This window comes from Manihot esculenta, chromosome 2 (genome assembly GCF_001659605.2).
Source record: "Manihot esculenta cultivar AM560-2 chromosome 2, M.esculenta_v8, whole genome shotgun sequence".
Lineage (NCBI taxonomy): Eukaryota > Viridiplantae > Streptophyta > Magnoliopsida > Malpighiales > Euphorbiaceae > Manihot > Manihot esculenta.
In genome coordinates this window covers 5,704,416-5,722,438 of record NC_035162.2, presented here as the reverse complement: position 1 = coordinate 5,722,438, position 18,023 = coordinate 5,704,416, and the positions used below count along the sequence as shown (strand labels likewise).

The 18,023-nt window shown below is 31.8% G+C and overlaps 1 protein-coding gene across 1 annotated transcript; it reads left to right on the top strand.

Annotated features, from left to right (window-relative positions):
• Positions 1–10,127: 10,127 nt before the first annotated feature.
• Positions 10,128–13,491, top strand: LOC110609117 (U-box domain-containing protein 4). Its single transcript, XM_021748467.2, has 2 exons — positions 10,128–10,740; positions 12,334–13,491. The coding sequence occupies exons 1-2, from the start codon at positions 10,442–10,444 to the stop codon at positions 13,184–13,186; spliced, it is 1,152 nt and encodes a 383-aa protein (XP_021604159.1). The 5' UTR covers positions 10,128–10,441; the 3' UTR covers positions 13,187–13,491.
• Positions 13,492–18,023: the final 4,532 nt, after the last annotated feature.

Genomic DNA, 18,023 nt, shown 5'->3' with positions numbered 1-18,023 from the left:
TTGTGTTAGCTGCATTAGTTCAACGTATGTAGTTAGGTATCCAATTAAGTTATTCTCGTAAAAGTACTACATATTTTTCTCCAACAAAGAAAGAAAGGGGACCAGTAACCACATGTTTTTAATAACCATCACATGTTCCAATCCCATGTAAACCGCTGTTCAAGCTTCAAACTACTCTAATTATATAAACCCATATAACAATGTTATTACTATGTTGTTATAAACATTTTACACCTTTGTTTTTTTACTGTTCAACACTCAGCTTCTTTTATGGATTAAAAAAAAAGATTTCATTTATTAGAAATAGAGCATGAAGGTGAAATACAAAAAGCATCTAAAATTCTCTTGTTTCCCTTAATTGGGTAATCTTAATTTCTTTATTATGTCGTAGTGATTAGTGTTTGCTTGTCTTTCTGAGTATTAACAAGATAAGATCTAGTACTATTGTCTATCATTATAATTTAATTAAATAAAAAACTAACTCAACCATTGATTCCATCTCTATAATTTTTATAATAATTAATTAATATATGAATTTGACAGCTTAATTCCAATGATTAATAATTGATCAATATGAAATGATTGTATGTGTAGTTCAACGTTCATATAGTATTTGACATTAATAATTTAGTAAGGTTTAAATTGGCCAAACCAATCAAGCACGGAAACATGGCAATCATCAACTTCAGAGTTTTGTCTATTCAATGGCAATGGATGAGATTTAATTCTATGTGATGATCACTGGGTTTTTTCACCCCGGTTTAAGACCAGACCTATTAGGGCAGCTTATAATTTGAAGGCTTGTAGGCTCCCTCCAAGAACCAGATCCAGTCCATTCTGTTCAAAGACCGGGCTCCAATCAGCTCCTTAAAACAGGTAAGCCTGCTCTTTTAGCCCAATGGATAGATTCCTTCTGAGCCTAATTGTAACCTCATCCTCCGGCCCAGCTTAGAACCAGGAAGAAATTCAGCCCCTTCGCCTTGTGGGACCATCCGCATGTGCGTCCGGGAAGAATCAGGGGCCGTTACGCATGGAACAGAGATCTGATTCCCTCGTACGTCCGTATCAACGTAGCAGGGACAGGTGGTCCAATGATATAAATTCTGTTAACACGTCACTAGTAGATAAAAAAATATATATAAAAGGAGAAATACTCTCCTCTAGATTTAAATTTATTTAGTTTTACAGAACCTATTGTAAAACCCTATTTTTTAGATCTCAGATCATCACTATGTATATGCTTAATTTAGCCTCACATCATATATATCACTTGCTGCAAATTGACAGCAAAACAAAAGAAGACTATGATCAAAGTAGAAAGTTAAGACAAACGGTAGGGCACGTAATAGCACATGAGCAAGAGTAGATGGAGTCATGTGATTAAGAGAATGACAGGGTGGATTTTCCAGCTCAGATTACATATATATTCATTTTCAATATAGCTCTCTCCTCTTGCTTTAATTCCCATGGACACACCATGCACGTGTTATTCAACACACATACCTTACGTAATTTAAATATTTATGTATACATTAATAATTTTCGTTGACATATAGCTTTGCAACGTGGGAAACAGACTGGTACGGCCAACTACACTTATACATACGTTTTTTTTTTTAAATCATTTTTAAAACTTAGATTTTGATAGGCCACTGGGCCAAGAGGCTTGAGTTAGGAAGATCTGTGAAGCCCATTGAGAAAATGAGATCCTAAGATATTGAGGTTTGGTTCTTAATTTTTTATTAAAATTAGGGGGCCAATGTATTATTCTATATTGACCCCATTTTACAATTTAATCAACATTTGCACATCAAATTTAATTATTTAATTTATTAACTTTTAATTTAAATATATTTGTGACTTTAAACTTATATTTGCATATTCGTTTACTAGTTTATTAGAAGGTAATAGTATACCGATAATTATTGAAATTTTAACTCTCCATTATTATTTACCTTTTGTGACAGAATTTTTACATTTTAATAACTGCATTTTTATAGACTGTTTACATGTAATTTAAACTTTTCAGTTTTCACATTTAGACATTTTTAAATTATATTTAATTTTGAATGATGATAAATTTTTGTTAGATTCATATTTTTATTAGATGAGTTTATCATTATGCCACTCTAACGGCTCATATTTTTATTATAAAATTTATTAGATATGATAATATCTCTCTTTAGAATGAAATCTCTATTTTAATAATATTTTATTAATATAATCAGGAATTTTATTTTTAAAAAAAATTAAAAAATCGTTTTCTTAATCACACTATTATGGGAAAATTTAATTAGGGATATTTTTTTGGTAATGATAAATATATTTAATTAAAATCATGTAATGGTAAGGATTATTTAATTGGTAGATTGCCACGTTGGATTGGTTGATGAAGATGGAAGAAAAATAAATTAATTAGAATATTCGTTTTAAGAAGTAAAATCCTTGAGATGAGATCATTGCAAATCCCAATAAACAAGGATATTATATGCCTTTAATTAAATAATCACAATCGTTGTCATATTTTAGCGACACCTGGACTAATCCGATTCATTACCTTTCCCTCATTCACGATTAATAGAACAAGTATAATATATCCTAAAACTCAGATTAACGAACTTTGCTGTAGCTAACATCAAATCAGTAACCTCTGACCTAGAGGCTTTATTATCGTAACAGAGAAAGCTATCCACCAACTAATTATTATAACACTCATTTTTATGTAAAATTGAGTTTTTATTAAAAATTTGTATGATTATATATATGTTTGTCTATGTAAAAAAAAAAGGAAAAGAAATTCATAAGGAAATGGAGAGAGTGGAATTTTCCAAGTTTATAAATGCAAGATTGACTTGTGAGTGTGATCTATCAATGACATGAAAAATTAGATGTTGGACAATCTCTTCTGCACAAATTTGACACGTCAATAATTTTGCATGGTTGTTTTGCACTCTATAATTAAGAATATCTACATCTAAATTAATTTCTTTTCCACCTTATCTGTTTGGGCAGTTCGTAAACAAAATAAGTCATTTTCCAACAATCGCATTTTTACTCATTTATTGGATTAGATAGATAGATGGATGGATTAATCAAGAAAAAGCAACTTATTCTACAGATTAGACTAATACTTAACTAATAAAGTAAATTTTCTCAATAATGGCGAAGGACACTTTTATTTGATTTGTATTATTAAATCAATTTTCAAAATAATAATCCCTGGATTTTTTATATTTAAATTGTGGAGCCTGAAAAAAAAAAAAAGACTCAAAATTTATTAAAATTTATTACGCAATTTGACTCATCAACATACCATTTAATTCACAAGATTGGACCGATCGAGTGTTCGAACTCGCCAAAGAAGAGTTTAGTTCATTTGACGTAACAAAAAGTAGAAAAGTAAGTTCAGTTATGTCACGACTCTATTAGTACGGGCGTCGAAAGAAAATTAAATAATTGTTGTCTAAGAGAAATTAAATAATCATCTGACAATAATGAATAAATATGTCCGAATGTAAAGTTGTGCGTGGCTAGTTGAGGTCCTTAGGTAGGGCTGTAAATGAGCCAAGCTATTCGTGAGCTACTCGAGACTCGACTCGATAAAAGGTCGACCGAGTTCGGCTCGTTTTTTAAACGAGTCAAGCTCGAGCTCAATTTTGAGGTTCGTCACTTAAACGAGCCGAGCTTGAACTCAATAGTATTCGGCTCGTTAAGGCTCGCGAGCTGACTCGTTTTTAGGCTCGCGAGCTGGCTCGTTTTTAGGCTCGCGAGCTGGCTTGTTGAGAAGGCTCGCGAGCTGGCTCGTTGATAAGGCTCACGAGCAGACTCGTTAAATAGGCTCGTGAGTAATATTGTTTAAATAAATTGGTGAACTAATTCGTTAAATAAATTTATGAACAAGTTCATATATTATTAAAAAAATAAAAATAACTATAAAGTTATAAATTTAAACTATTATAAATACTTTAAAATTATAGTATTGAAAATTACAAATAATTAAGATTAATTATTATAATTAGTATTCTTTAAAATTAAATTATAAAAATCTTTTGTATATAATTATTATAATAAGATTTCATAAAATTAATGTATAATCACAAATAATTAATATTAATTATTATAATAAGTATTCTTTAAAATTATAGTACTATATGATAAATTGAGTTGTAAAAATTATATACATTTTAAAATTAAAGTATAATTATAAAATTTTTTTGTATATAATTAAGCATACAATATAAAAGATGATAATAATTATCAAAGTATATTAATAATAATTAATTAAAGTTATATGGATGTTGAAGTTGAAATTCAAGTTAACTAATTGAACAAGCATTGATTATGAAGATAATTAAATTATATTAGTTTGTTTCAATTGTTGGAAGTTAGAATCAACTTTATTCGTTTGATATTAAATTTTGTGTGTAATCTAATTTTATTATGTTGTTGAATTTATATTTATTTGTGTTATTTTAATTATAAATTGTGTTATGTAATTTTTTTTATGTACACTCTATTTTTTTTATATTATTTAAATTAATGATGATTAAAAACTGATTAAAGTGTAATTATTAATTCGAGTTCGAGTCTGAACTTGAACTCAAACCAAACTTTTTAATTTTGAGCTCGGTCTCGAGCTTTTTTAACGAGTTTTTTAATCGAGTTTTCCGAGTTCGAACTCGAATTTTATTAACGAGTTTCTTAATCGAGTTTTTCGAGTTCGAGCTCGAATTAGACTCATTATTAAATCGAACGAGTATTTCACGAGTCGAGCTCGAATCGAGCTCGATTATAATATTTAATTCTCGAGCCGAGCTCGAATCAAATATTAGAGCTGGAACTCGAACTTCCAAACTTTTTTAATAAACGAGTTTGAGTTTTACAAAGTTCGACTCGGTTCGATTCGATTACACCCTGTCCGTAGGGTGCATTCATTCGAATTAAGCAAGCAGTCTTATTCTTAATCCCCCCTGTCTGGTTGCGATATCGGGTCCGTTGCAATTGGGTAAATGCCCGTTTATGCTTAGGGTTTTTAATTGTGTAGGTTTGGATTGGGCCCATATCTTGAAAAATGGACATGCCGACAGTTAAGGGAAACGGATATATGCTGCAACAACACATGCACAATATGGATTTTTACTTTTTATTTATTTTGTTATGTGACTTCCAAGTAATCCAAAAGTATCTAGCACAACAACTTTTATTTATTACACTTTAGATATGTGAATCACATGTAGCATTAATTTTCTTAATTGAGAAGGAGTTATTATATTTATATTTCAGTCATGTGGGTGATAAATTACATCAAGAAAATATGGCAAACGAAATAATAAAATGAAAAAAAAAATAGAAAAGAGAAGTTGATTTTCTTTTGTTTGGTAAAAGATATATGAAAAGTCATCTTGTTGGAAAATCTCTTGAAGCTAAAGAAAGAATTACTTAACTTATTTGGTTTTGTTTTGGCTTCCTTTTTATATTGAGAAAATGTCAGTGGCATTGACTAAAGGAAAGGACCAGAGTTTTAATCAAACAAATGTGTTCTTATATAAATTAAATTAATCTAAACACCGTCTATGTAAGAATTATCATTTTACTGATTCTCTTTTTATTATGTTATTTGAAATGACGGCTGCACGTAGAACATACATGCCACATTTAAATACTATATTGGTAAATAATTATTTAACTTAATTTCTTCATTAATACTAATTTAATTATTCTCTCACTTTGAAATTTCAAGACCTTCAAAATAAGACATGACTTTTTATTATGTAACACATTAATAATTTTTATTTTAAGCTTAATATATTATTTGAAAGTAAGTAAATATCATAATCTTTTTATTGCTACTAGTTAGCATCCAACCTTCACAAATATGTAATTATTTTACATAAATGTTACTTATAAATGCAGAAAATGTAGAGGCAAGTACGAAAATAAAGACACAATTAAAAATTACACTTATTAAAAAATATTAATTTTATTAAAGATTAAAAGATGTATTTATTAATTTTAAATTAGAGTAATAAATTATTTATATTGATATCGTAATTCATGAACAATAATTCCCCTCATTCTATCGTTATTGATTTTGGATGTCTAATTTAACTCCGCAATTTCTTTATAAATAGCTATTATTTTTATAAAATATTGACTAATTATAATATTATGTTGTGCGACAAGTTTCAAGTTTCAAATTTCAAGTTTCAAGTTTCTTTTAATGTGATAGTTTATCTGATTACTCCATTTTATTTTCTATTATTGTTTTGATAGCAAACATGTTTTTATTTACTTTAATCTTTTATTTATTTAAAAGATTAAAATCATATTATGGTGGAAATATGATTTTTGCCCCATAATAATTTCTGAAAGATTTTAACCTTGCAAATATGACTTTATACAAGTTTTTTATATATTATAATTATTATTATATAATTTTTTGATCCCTCAAATATTATTTACTTCTGCCATTTTATTTTAGTTTTAGCAATTTAATAATTTACTTAAAAAGTGTGATTTCAAACCACCAAATTTCACAATTTCAAATTATGCGTAAATAAAATCTCTATCACCCCTCCAATCAAATAATAGGTTAAAAAATTTTTTTTTGCTAAAATTATAATTTTTTTAAAAAAAAAATCATGAGCAATTTTTTTGAAATGTTCTGAATAAGTAATTATAGTTTGGGCGGCTTGCCATGCCTAATGTCGGAAGAAGAAAAATATCATTATATTTTGGACCACAGACCGTTGCTAAATATTGTCGGCCAAGAAGTTGGAAAAAGGAAAAAACAACAATCAACTGTACGAAATGACAGAGTCCGGATTTATGTGCAGGGAAAAGGCGGGGGACGGTGGCGTGAGGGGTTGGCTAAAGTCTTGCATATGTAATTTTCACTTGAAAAATGTTTAAAATATTATCTAATTTTTTCATAAATTTAGTTTAAAAAAAATGTTTTTCGTTTATTTAGATTTTTATAATAAAATTAAGTTCAATTCAATCTATACCTATATAATGTTGCATCGTGCGTGAGGTCTTCTATCCCAAATTCAAGTACTGTTCTATTCAAGAAATGGAAATATTCTCTTTATTTACGAAAAATATTTTATTTTTTTTTTAAATATTTTTAATAAAATGTTTTACATACAATTTATATATAATATTAATAAAATTCTTAGAATTCAGAACGTACTCGATTGATTTTAGAAGGTAAACAGTTATTAATGTAGTGTAAAACTCTTTATTTGTATTAATTTAATAAATTGTTTAATTTTAAATTGTTAAGCATATAAATAAAAATTTAATTAAAATAAAAATAATATCAGTTGATAGTTACTTTAATAATTATAATATTTTAACTTTCTTAGTCGCAATTTAATTAAAAAAGTTAATAAATTCAGCCATAATAATTATGTTACTTTTTATTAATGAGATAGTTGAAAATAAAATATAAAATACTTTTTCAAAAATAAATTTTATTGGCATGCTTTGTATTTTAGTTACTCTTAATACGCTACCGGAAGCCATGGTAGGAATTCATCCTTGTCATACAATGCACTAAAATTTATCAAAATTCTTTACATGTAAAATTCTGTTGGAAATATAATTCACATTTTTAATTAATTGCAAAATTAGTTAATAGTTTTGTATTTAGTTTTAATTGGAATTAAAACACGGTTTCAATATTTTATAGTCAATATCTATTAATGGATTACACTAATAAAATTGGATTAACGATAAGTTTAGAAATTAAAATTTCAGATTGAGTTTTAATTAATTAAAAAATAAGATGATGATGATGCCGTCCGTATTTTGAATCGGAAGTGCCGTAAATCGATCAATAGTAAATAAAGGAAACGTGTCGATGGACAAACCAAAATAGCTTTGGTGTCCGAAATGAGACACAGCAAGGATTTGAATGTCCTTGTCCTTGACTTATACTTGCAACGTATACAATTATTGGATTTGATTGTTATTTTTCACTTTTTTTTATTTATTTAATAAAAATTTAATGAATTACATAATGGTTAATTTTTTTTTATAAGCCATAAGAGTCATTAATCTTAAAATAAAAAAATAAATAAAAATTTATGCTGAAAGTATTATTATTTCTCTAGAAAAATGTTATGGACAATTACTTTTTAAATTATTGATTAATGTGCTTGAAATTGCTGTGTTTAATGAAATTAAGGTTTTTAGAAATAAAGAGTGAGTATTTATTACAAATAAATTATTATTTTTTAAATATTTTTTTATTCTACCATTAACATTTTTTTAAAGTAATATTAATAATTGTATTAATAAAATTCTATCAAACAAAAATGATATAATTTCAAACAGAGAAAAGATTATATCTAATAGAAACATTGCGATGAATTTATCTAATTGAAATATCAGTTTTATAGTGTAATAAAGATTTATAATCATTTAAAATCAAACCCTTGCGTAAGATAATTTGGCAAAAATATTCATCAAGTGTCCGTCTAAATCATTGCATAAGATAATTTGGCAAATATGTTCCTCCTTCTTTCTCATCTCTCGAACATAAATCATTAAAATCTCCCGAACAAAGTCACAAATGAGAGTTTTTACGATATAAAACTTGAATAAGGTTTCAAAACTGACGTCATCGTTGCGATTTCAGAAACTCATAATAACCGGTAAATATCCATTGAATATTACATTTCGAAACAACCGAATCAATAAAATTTAAAGAAAAGTCTATCCCAGAAACAGACACATGACTCTTCTACATTAACGAAATGTCTCATCTCAATTATTGTCTATTAACTGAGAAACAACCATCAAAATGTAAAAAATTACGAAAAAATTTCATATGAAAACTAAGAGTTTTTATTTTTATAAAAAATTCAGACTTGTAACTAGTAACCAAATCTTTCAATGTATTAATTGTCCGAAAATTGCCGAGTTCTCGGCAGTTCCAACACATGACGATCATTGCTTTCGGCTATCACGACATTTGACGGGATGAACCGCTTCACTGTTATTTATCAAATTAACATTCACAAAAGTGTTGTTAGAGGCATATTGTTGAGAAAAAATAAAACTTGTAACAACGTTATGTTTAGTGTTTCTTGCCCTTTTTTTAATATCATCATTTATTCGGACTGCACTCTCCTCGTCAAGTTCAAAATCTCGACCAATTTAACTAACGTCTTGTTATAATAATCAGAAGGGAGGTCTTTAATAAGAATGAGTTAGAGGAATATAGAGAGAGTTTTCATTATCTTGTATTTCCTTCTAAACAAGCAAAAATAGATTGTATAACTAAAAGTTCCATTCATTATATTTTTAAAATAATAATTATTAAATGTTTTTATTATATTAAAATTAGTATACAATTATAAAATTATTGAATATGTGAAAATTAATTCATTTATATACTAATGAGCATACTTTTAAATCAATAATCTTTGAATATTTACAAATTTTAAGTTTGACGTTGAAAAAAGTAAAAAATAAAAAAATAGGATATGTAAAAATAAATAAATTTATCGTATTATATATGTCCTTATCCACTATAAAGTAGATTTATTAAAATAAAATAAATAAAATAGTTCACTATTTTTAGCCATTGCTTTGGAATTTTTTTAATTTTTTTAAATAAATGTCGTTTTGTTATTTTAGTATTTATTAAATATTTTTTATTACTGTTTAATAAAGAGAATATTTATTTAATGTTGTTTATATAGATATTTTAATTAAATGATAATATATTATTTTTTTATATCTATTTCTATTAAAATTTCAGTATCTTTATTTTTTAATTTGTGTAAAATAAAAAAAACAGGAGTATCTGATTTTAATAAATTAAAAATATATCAAAATTTTCAATATCATATATATATAAATTTACGATAAATTTGCAGTGAATATCAATTTTAACATTTGGAAAAAAAGAGATTTTACATTGATTTTATTTAATTTTGAATTGCAATTATAATTTATAAAATATAGAATTTATAAAATTAATTTAAATCGAAATCAAATCGACTGGCGTTTACTGCTTACTGTAGGCAGCTGAGCCGTTGTAGCGCATTTGGAAAACGTTTGGGCAAAATAAAAGGCAACACCTAACTGAAGAAATTACAAAGCGCAGTGAAGAAAGAACACGCCACCCCACTACTACCACCACCACCAACTAACGGCCATATACTCGGATTCTGTTGAAAATCCAAGCTACCCTCTCTCTAAATATAAAACCTAAAGCCAAAGCTAAAGCTAAAAAGGCAAGCCCTCTCTCTCTCTCTCTCTCTCTCTCTCTCTAAACTTACCATTTTTAACTGTTGCTTAACGCCAACCCCTTCAACCTCCTCCACCATACGTTTCTTTCTCTCTCTCATAAATTCTCTCTCTCTCTCCCTTGCATACAACTTACTTGCTTTCTTTCTCCTCTTGTTTTTTTCCTTTTTTTTTTCCAATGGATTCTTGCGCAGAGAACTTGCAGAGCCCTTGCCCTTCCTCCCCCGACACCGAAACGCCGCGAGCAGCCAGTTCCGCTGTGCAGCGAGCCCTCTGTCTCATCAAATCCGACGACCTCGATTCCAAGGTTGATGCTGCTAAAGAAATTCGTCGGCTGACTAAAACTTCTCAGAGGTGTCGCCGACAGCTTGCTCAGGCTGTTAACCCGCTTGTTTCCATGCTCCGAGTTCTTGACTCACCCGAGTGCCATGAGGCCGCTCTTCTCGCACTCCTCAATCTCGCTGTCCAAGACGAGAAGTATGCTCCTTCTATCCTCCTCCTCCTTCTTTTTCTTTCTTTTCGTACTTTTCAAATTTAGCTTGAACTTTTTATTGACAAATTTATCAATTTTCTACGGATTTCTTTTCTTATATATTTAATTTATTCATTTGGAAACTTACAACTTGAATTTAAGCAGGTATTTTTTTTTCTTATCATTTTATATGAATTCTATTTTCTTTTATTTAGGATGGTGAATTACAGAATTCAGGCTGATTATTCTTTACTGGAAATGCAATTAAACTATATTTCACTTTCTCCAACTTTTTTCTTCTTTGAAGATATGATTTCTCCTCGGATTCCTCAATTTGAATGATAAAAAAATTAAAAATCCTTTGGAATCTGTTCTTTAGTATTTTTTGATGCCTTCATATTCACTTTATATTCTCTTGCTTCGAATTGATGGGATTTCTATTGCTCAGATCGCTTGACCAATAAAGGCAAATAATATTTTTTTTTTCAGAAAAAGTAAAAGGTTTTGTTATTTAATTCATGGAATTCTGAAGTAGCTTTATTGGAAATTGGATTTCTAAAAGAGGGGTTTAAAATTTCATGTTGATTGTAGGGTTCAATGATCCTTAGCTGTTAAATATCCTGAATCATGTTATGATTAAATTAATGTCATGTATTTGTTTTGGGTGTTATCAAAATGTGTCGGTGCTTTTCCGAATCAGTTAACCCTTTATAAAGGAGGAATTGGATCCTTTTATCGTTGAAACCATTTGATTGGAAGCGGAGGTGGTGGTTCTTTGCTTCCCAGGACACTCTTTCGCCTTTTCTTTTTTTAATCTCCTCGCCTTTTTCTTTTATCTTTTATCTTTTCTTTCAAGATATGATGTCACAATAACGGGATCAGTTTGGTGAGGAACAGGGACAGAGGGTCAGGGAGAGGCACTTTCCTTTCATTTTGGATTAAGTTGTTGTTTATCACGAATTACAAACATTTTCGTTTTGCAATTACATTAGGTCCTAGATGATGGAGCTTTTCCATTGCTTTAGTTTTAGGGGAGATAAGAGGAAGGTTCTCGAAGATGGAGCAGAGACCCCACAAATTCAATTACCTATGTGATAAGAAAATCATTTCGGTTTTGCTGCTGGCATAAAAATCTTGAACTAGAGAGATTTTTTTGGGCTCTAGATCAAGAAAGTAATTTTAGTTGATATTCCATCTTTTATAGGACATCATTTATTGGAATTGGATCATTTTGAGAAACTGAAATTTCATTTCCAAACAGATGCAAAAATCTCAGGAATTGTGATAGTGGTACAAATGTACTCGTGGTGCAGATATTTATCTTGCTAATCCCCGACTATTTGGAAGTTGCTGTGTGCATATTCCGAGTTTGACTGACTTGCTACTGTCTTTTAATTTCCATTTGCTCCATCCTACTGTGTATTGGTATTGTGATGTTTAAAACCTGGACTGTTTGTTTGTGCTAACTTTGCAATGGAGACTTAACGTTGATGCCTTTTATTGTATGCCCTCTGTTTGACAAGAGGTTAGGCATCGCAAATTTCACTTTTAATGGTTTTACTTTCTCCAAATTCATCTAACCAAGTCTTATTTTTCAGGAACAAGAAAAGCATTGTTGAAGCTGGAGCCTTAGAACCGATAATCAGCTTTCTTCAGTCACAGAATTTAAACTTACAGGAGTATGCAACAGCATCTTTGCTTACTCTATCTGCATCTACCGCTAACAAGCCGATTATAAGTGCTTCTGGTGCCATTCCCCTGCTTGTGGAAATCCTTAGGAGTGGAAGTTCACAAGCCAAGTTTGATGCTGTAATGGCTCTTTCTAATCTTTCAACACTCCCAGATAATCTCAGCAATGTGCTTAAAACCAATCCAATCCCTTCTCTAGTTAGTTTACTGAAGACTTGTAAAAAATCTTCAAAAATGGCTGAAAAATGTTGTGCTCTCATAGAATCCATGGTGGGTTTTGATGAGGGTAGAACGGCTTTGACATCTGAAGAAGGTGGAGTTCTTGCTGTTGTTGAAGTACTAGAGAATGGGTCTCTCCAAAGTCGAGAGCATGCAGTTGGGGCATTACTGACCATGTGTCAGAGTGATAGATGTAAATATAGAGAACCGATTCTGAGAGAAGGTGTGATCCCTGGACTTCTGGAGCTCACTGTCCAAGGAACGCCTAAGTCTCAGATAAAGGCACAAACCCTGTTACAGTTATTGAGAGATACTCCATATCCGAGATCCGAGCTTCAGCCAGACACACTAGAGAATATTGTGTGCAACATTATCTCCCAGATAGATGGAGATGATCAATCTAGTAAAGCAAAGAAAATGCTGGCTGAGATGGTACAAGTTAGCATGGAACAGAGCTTGAGACATTTACAGCAAAGGGCTATGGTATGCACAACCAGTGATCTGCCAATTAGCAGCTGTACTTCAGAAGTTTCTCTTAAATGATGAAAATGGCTATCAAACTTTCCCCTTTCATATTTCTTTTCTCATGTGGGTTTGTGAGATAAGGTTTTCCTTTGTAAAAAAGCGAGGAAAAAAATTAGTATAGTGAAGTATGCCAGTCCAGGCCCTAGCGTAGGTATCAGGTGACTGGTAAGTGTGAATAATATGATGTGAAGCTGCTTTAACATTTTATAGCTGTTTGTACAAAATTTCAGCTATTGAATGGAACTTTGTTCAGTAAAAGTTTAAATCTAAGTCAGAGCTCAATCTTATTAAATAAATAAAAGCTCATTTTTTCTGAGCAATTTCCTTGTGCTTTTCAAACAAGTATTAGAAGCATACAATCGACTCTAGTTTTTACATTATTGCAATTATAGTTTTTATCCCTCGTTCTGTTTACAGAAGAAGCAGACAATATGGAAAGATTTTGTGCAGGTAGTCTCATTAAAGGATGTCCAGTATATGCTTCTTTGTCATTTACTTTTATATCTGAATAATGGATGCACATCCAAATTATACATTGAGCAAAACCATGACCTGTCTTCTGACCCAGAATTAAATTCCTTTCAGCTGTTATGCTAGCAGTTGCTTGATGACGACGTTGATAGATAGCGCTAGTATAAAGAGGTAGACTTTTCGAAATTGATGAGCATGAAGTCAGCATCAACATCTGGAGTCCGTTTGATAAAAATTTGGTCTTTGCTTGTATTGGTTTCACATAGATTTTTCTTTCCCAACGGGGGAAGTTAGGCTGCTTTGTTCTGGTTTTGAGAATCATTTGTTAGGCAGGATAAGCAGAGTTAATCACGAGAACTGGCAACTTTGAACGCAAAAGAGTTGAAAGCCGTTGCAGGTATGCACCTACCCAATTAATACTTTCTCTTATTATTCTTTTAATTGATTTTTTTTAACAAAAAAAGAAGAAGACCCCAGATTGTTAGTTTTCTTAAAACTTGGGTTTGTGGTCATAAGGTGGAAACGGAAGCTATCAGATTCATACCCACTATGCTGGTAGAACATTGGCATCTAGACGGCCTCCACGGTTTCATTTGTGGTCAATTTCTAAGGTGACGTTTGTCGTCAGTCGTTATTCGTGGCTTCCTTCATTGGATTAGGTCGGTCCCAATCTTTTCACGTGCCTTTTTCCTTCTGTTTCAATCCTCAATTCAACTCTTTGGGTCGGAATCCTCTGCCTTGCTAGGGTAAGTTCGGTATGCATTTTTTAAAAATTACTAGAAAATAATAAATAGTCAATAAAAAGATTAAAAAAAATAATTTAGTGGCCATCAATTTAAGAATATGTTTTGAAAATTAAGAATGTAGTGTTATTAATCGATGATGACTTCACTGATTTAGTCCATTATGGACTTGCGTGTATATTAAAAATATATTTGTTACTAATTTTTGAGAGTACACTAGTATATTCTATTATTCTTGATATATACAATAAAAATTTTCATATATTCTTCATTCAGGATTTTTTTTGTGAACTTCTTCATTGTTGACTTTGAAATTGTAATAACAAAACCAAGTAATTAATTTTTTTTTTCATTTAAATTGAGAATTTGATCGATAAATGAAAAAGAAATGTTAATTAAACTACACAAGACAATAACAAAATGAAATAGATATGAAATTTTAACCAATGATAAAATTTGCAGATAATTATTGGCAACATTGCTTTCATTTTACACAATTTCCAGCAAAGCTGAAAGCAAGAAATTTTCATGATCCGTTACGACATGTAGTGATGACCACCGGGCTTCCTTTGCCCTAAGCGAGGCCGGGCCCAAGAGGAGAATAATAGCCCAAAGCCCACCAGACCCTCCTTAAGCAAGATCAATCCAGCCTCTCAAGCCTCGATCCGGAGACGCAAGATAAATTGGGTCCACTATGAGGCTGGGCCCACCATGAGCCCGGTTCAATGAGAAGGGATGTCCGGCCCACATATCCAGCAGATTTACTTACACGCGTACTGGGGGAAAGTAAATGGCCGTTACGCATGGAGTAGGTGCCTGATACATCCGTACGTACGGAGCTGGGTAACAGAGACAGCTAGCGCTGTGGCAGAGAGACAGGTATACATCACAGGTAGAGAGGAAGGGGCTTCCTCTCAGATTCACTTCCTCTTTCTCCGTCCTAGGCTCCATATTTTATTTTCTCTCTACAACTCTTGCCTAAATGTACTACTCTTATTTATGAAACCTGACTTGAACGTCGGAGGGTCTTCGCCGGGGCATCCCCGGAGGACCCCTGACCATTTTTCCTTATTTTGCAGGTCCTTTTATCAAATAGAACATGGAGAGACCCATTCAACTGAACCATCAGGGAGCCCAACAAGGATGGACCCAGAAGAAAGCCAAATCTATCATGGAGGAGGAGGAGAAAAAGATTTATCAAATGGCGCCGTCTGTGGGGACGAAAGAGATTTTACTATCTCTAAAGTTTCCAGATCCACCCATTGAGATCCACATAAGGTACGAAAGTTTGAGCGGATAACCCAGCTGAAAAGAAGGGTTCATTGTGCTAAATAATATTTTGATGGTCTTTCAGATAATTTATTTTAATATTTATTAGATTTTATTACGGCTGATTTTTTTCTTTGAAATCTGGTGAATATTTTCTGTAAAAGGAAAAAAGGGTGAGTAATATATGTATTTGTTGAAATTCTGAGGTCGGCCGTATATATATATGTTGAACCTAAATGTTCTAATCTTTGTTTTGATGATTAATAAACAATTGGTGTGCTACTAATCATCCTCAAAGTGTTTGTGTTGAGCTTGTAAGTCCCTTACTAACAAGTATGAAATTGCTTCAATCTCAAAAGAGAAAAGTGCCTATTTTGGAAGCATACCACAAGAAAGGGATAAGAAAGTATTTTTGTTTATACTTTGTTAAATTCTCTTCATTGTGAATTTCAATTAATTAATTGTGATGGCTCAAGGTTTCTTTCATTTCTAAAAGTTTTTTAGATATGGCCAAATTTTAAGTAATTGATTTTTAGGGACTAAAATAAAATTTTCCAAAAGAAGTGATGTTGAAATTATTTTTCATCAAAATGAAAGATCTAAAAATATAAGTTACAAAAATTCAAACGGATTGAAAAATGGGATTTTATAGCCTAAGTTATGATTTTTTCAAATTTTGTGGATATCTCCAAATATTGGTCTTTGAAGACTATTTCTCCAAATGTGACTGATTCATCGGAGCTCGTATTGAAAAGGGTCTGCCCATTTGCTTTTCTCTTCACAGCAAAACCAAATGGGTCCGCTTTGTAGCAAAAGATAAGTTCAGAGCCTGAGAATTCCTGAACTGTTATAAAATTCTTTCTCGATCTCCCAATTGTTTGCTTCAGTGCCGGCGGTTGCTCTCTGGGCAATAGATCGTATGGAACTTCCCATCTTTTCTTCTCTGCATCAGTGATGTGAATCCTTAAACGATCCTGCGTTTCGTGCTTGACAAAGAGCTGCAAGGATGGGATATCGGGACCATAGCAAAAGTGGAAAGAGCTCGAGCTGCCAAAAATGTACCGACCTGATGAGAAAGCCGTTGGTCTGGTCGAGCTCCAACAAGTGAGGCCGTTGCGACACTGAAGAAACCACAACCTTCAAGAATTAAAGCAGACACCACCAGATTCATCAATTGGCCAGGTCGGAAGAAGTAGTAGGTCTCGTATTTTTAGTCGAACGGCCAGACAGCCCTCAAGATTCGAATGCATACATCTCATCTTCCTCTTCTTCGACGTTCCCTCTGAAGCACGTGACCAAATCAAACTTCGATTCCGCTGGGTTACTTCCGGTGCCCGTTTCTCACCAGTAATGGGGTCGATCCCCGATCCAGGCGAGTTAGCTGAGTTGACTTGCCCCAGCTTCGACGACTTCCAGCGTCAGACCTCGCTTATGACAAGCTGTACTCTTCTTTACAAGGAGCTTTTTGACCGCATCACCTCGCTTGAGCAGAACCTCCAAAAGAAATCGGAAGCTCTCAAGCACAATCTCCAAATCCTAGGCCATGATATCAAGGCTAAGCTCGCGTCTCTCAAGAAGCGTGAGGTTACTATTGACGGAAGCGTGGAGATCGCGCTCGAGCGCATGGATGAACATAGAGAAGCCGCTCTCAAGTCCCTCGAGAACTCCGATCATCCTGATGGCGAGGTGGATGACGGTGATGGGCTGTTACAGCTGTTGAGATCCTTTTGCTTGAAAATGCACTCAAGGGAGTTCGCAATTGCCAAGAAAAAGGAGCTTGATGTTTTGAGGAGCCAAATTCCATTGGCTTTAGCAGAATGTGTGGGTCCTGCTAGATTCGCCCTGGAAGCGATCTCAGAGGTTTTTTCCCGTGGATAGGAGAGGAGCTCGGACTACAGCAGGTCGGCCAAATACCAAAATTATCAATTTTTTGAGATTGAGTTTGAGAGGATTGGAATAAAGTGACGCGTCAACACAACTCACGCAAAAGTGGTCGACGTGGCTCTTAATTACTGGGAGGTAAGTACCCAAATTCTTTACAGATATTACAATAATGTCATCATAAATGATTTATTAAAATTAGCTTATGCATGATCCACAACTACTGCAAGCAATTAATTATTAATCATCATCACCACTAGACAAACCTCAAAATCAAGAGTCTTTTACACAACTTTCATTTATCGTTTTGCAGTTATTATTGATTACAGAATTATAAAGTGTAAATAATACTTATACTTTCCACAATATTTTACATGTTCAAGCATAATATTTTATAAATTGAAAACTGAAATGTAAAGTTAAAGTGACATGTGCGACATATTATTTATTGATGAATATTATTGAATTAACAATGAGCATCCTCGTTATAT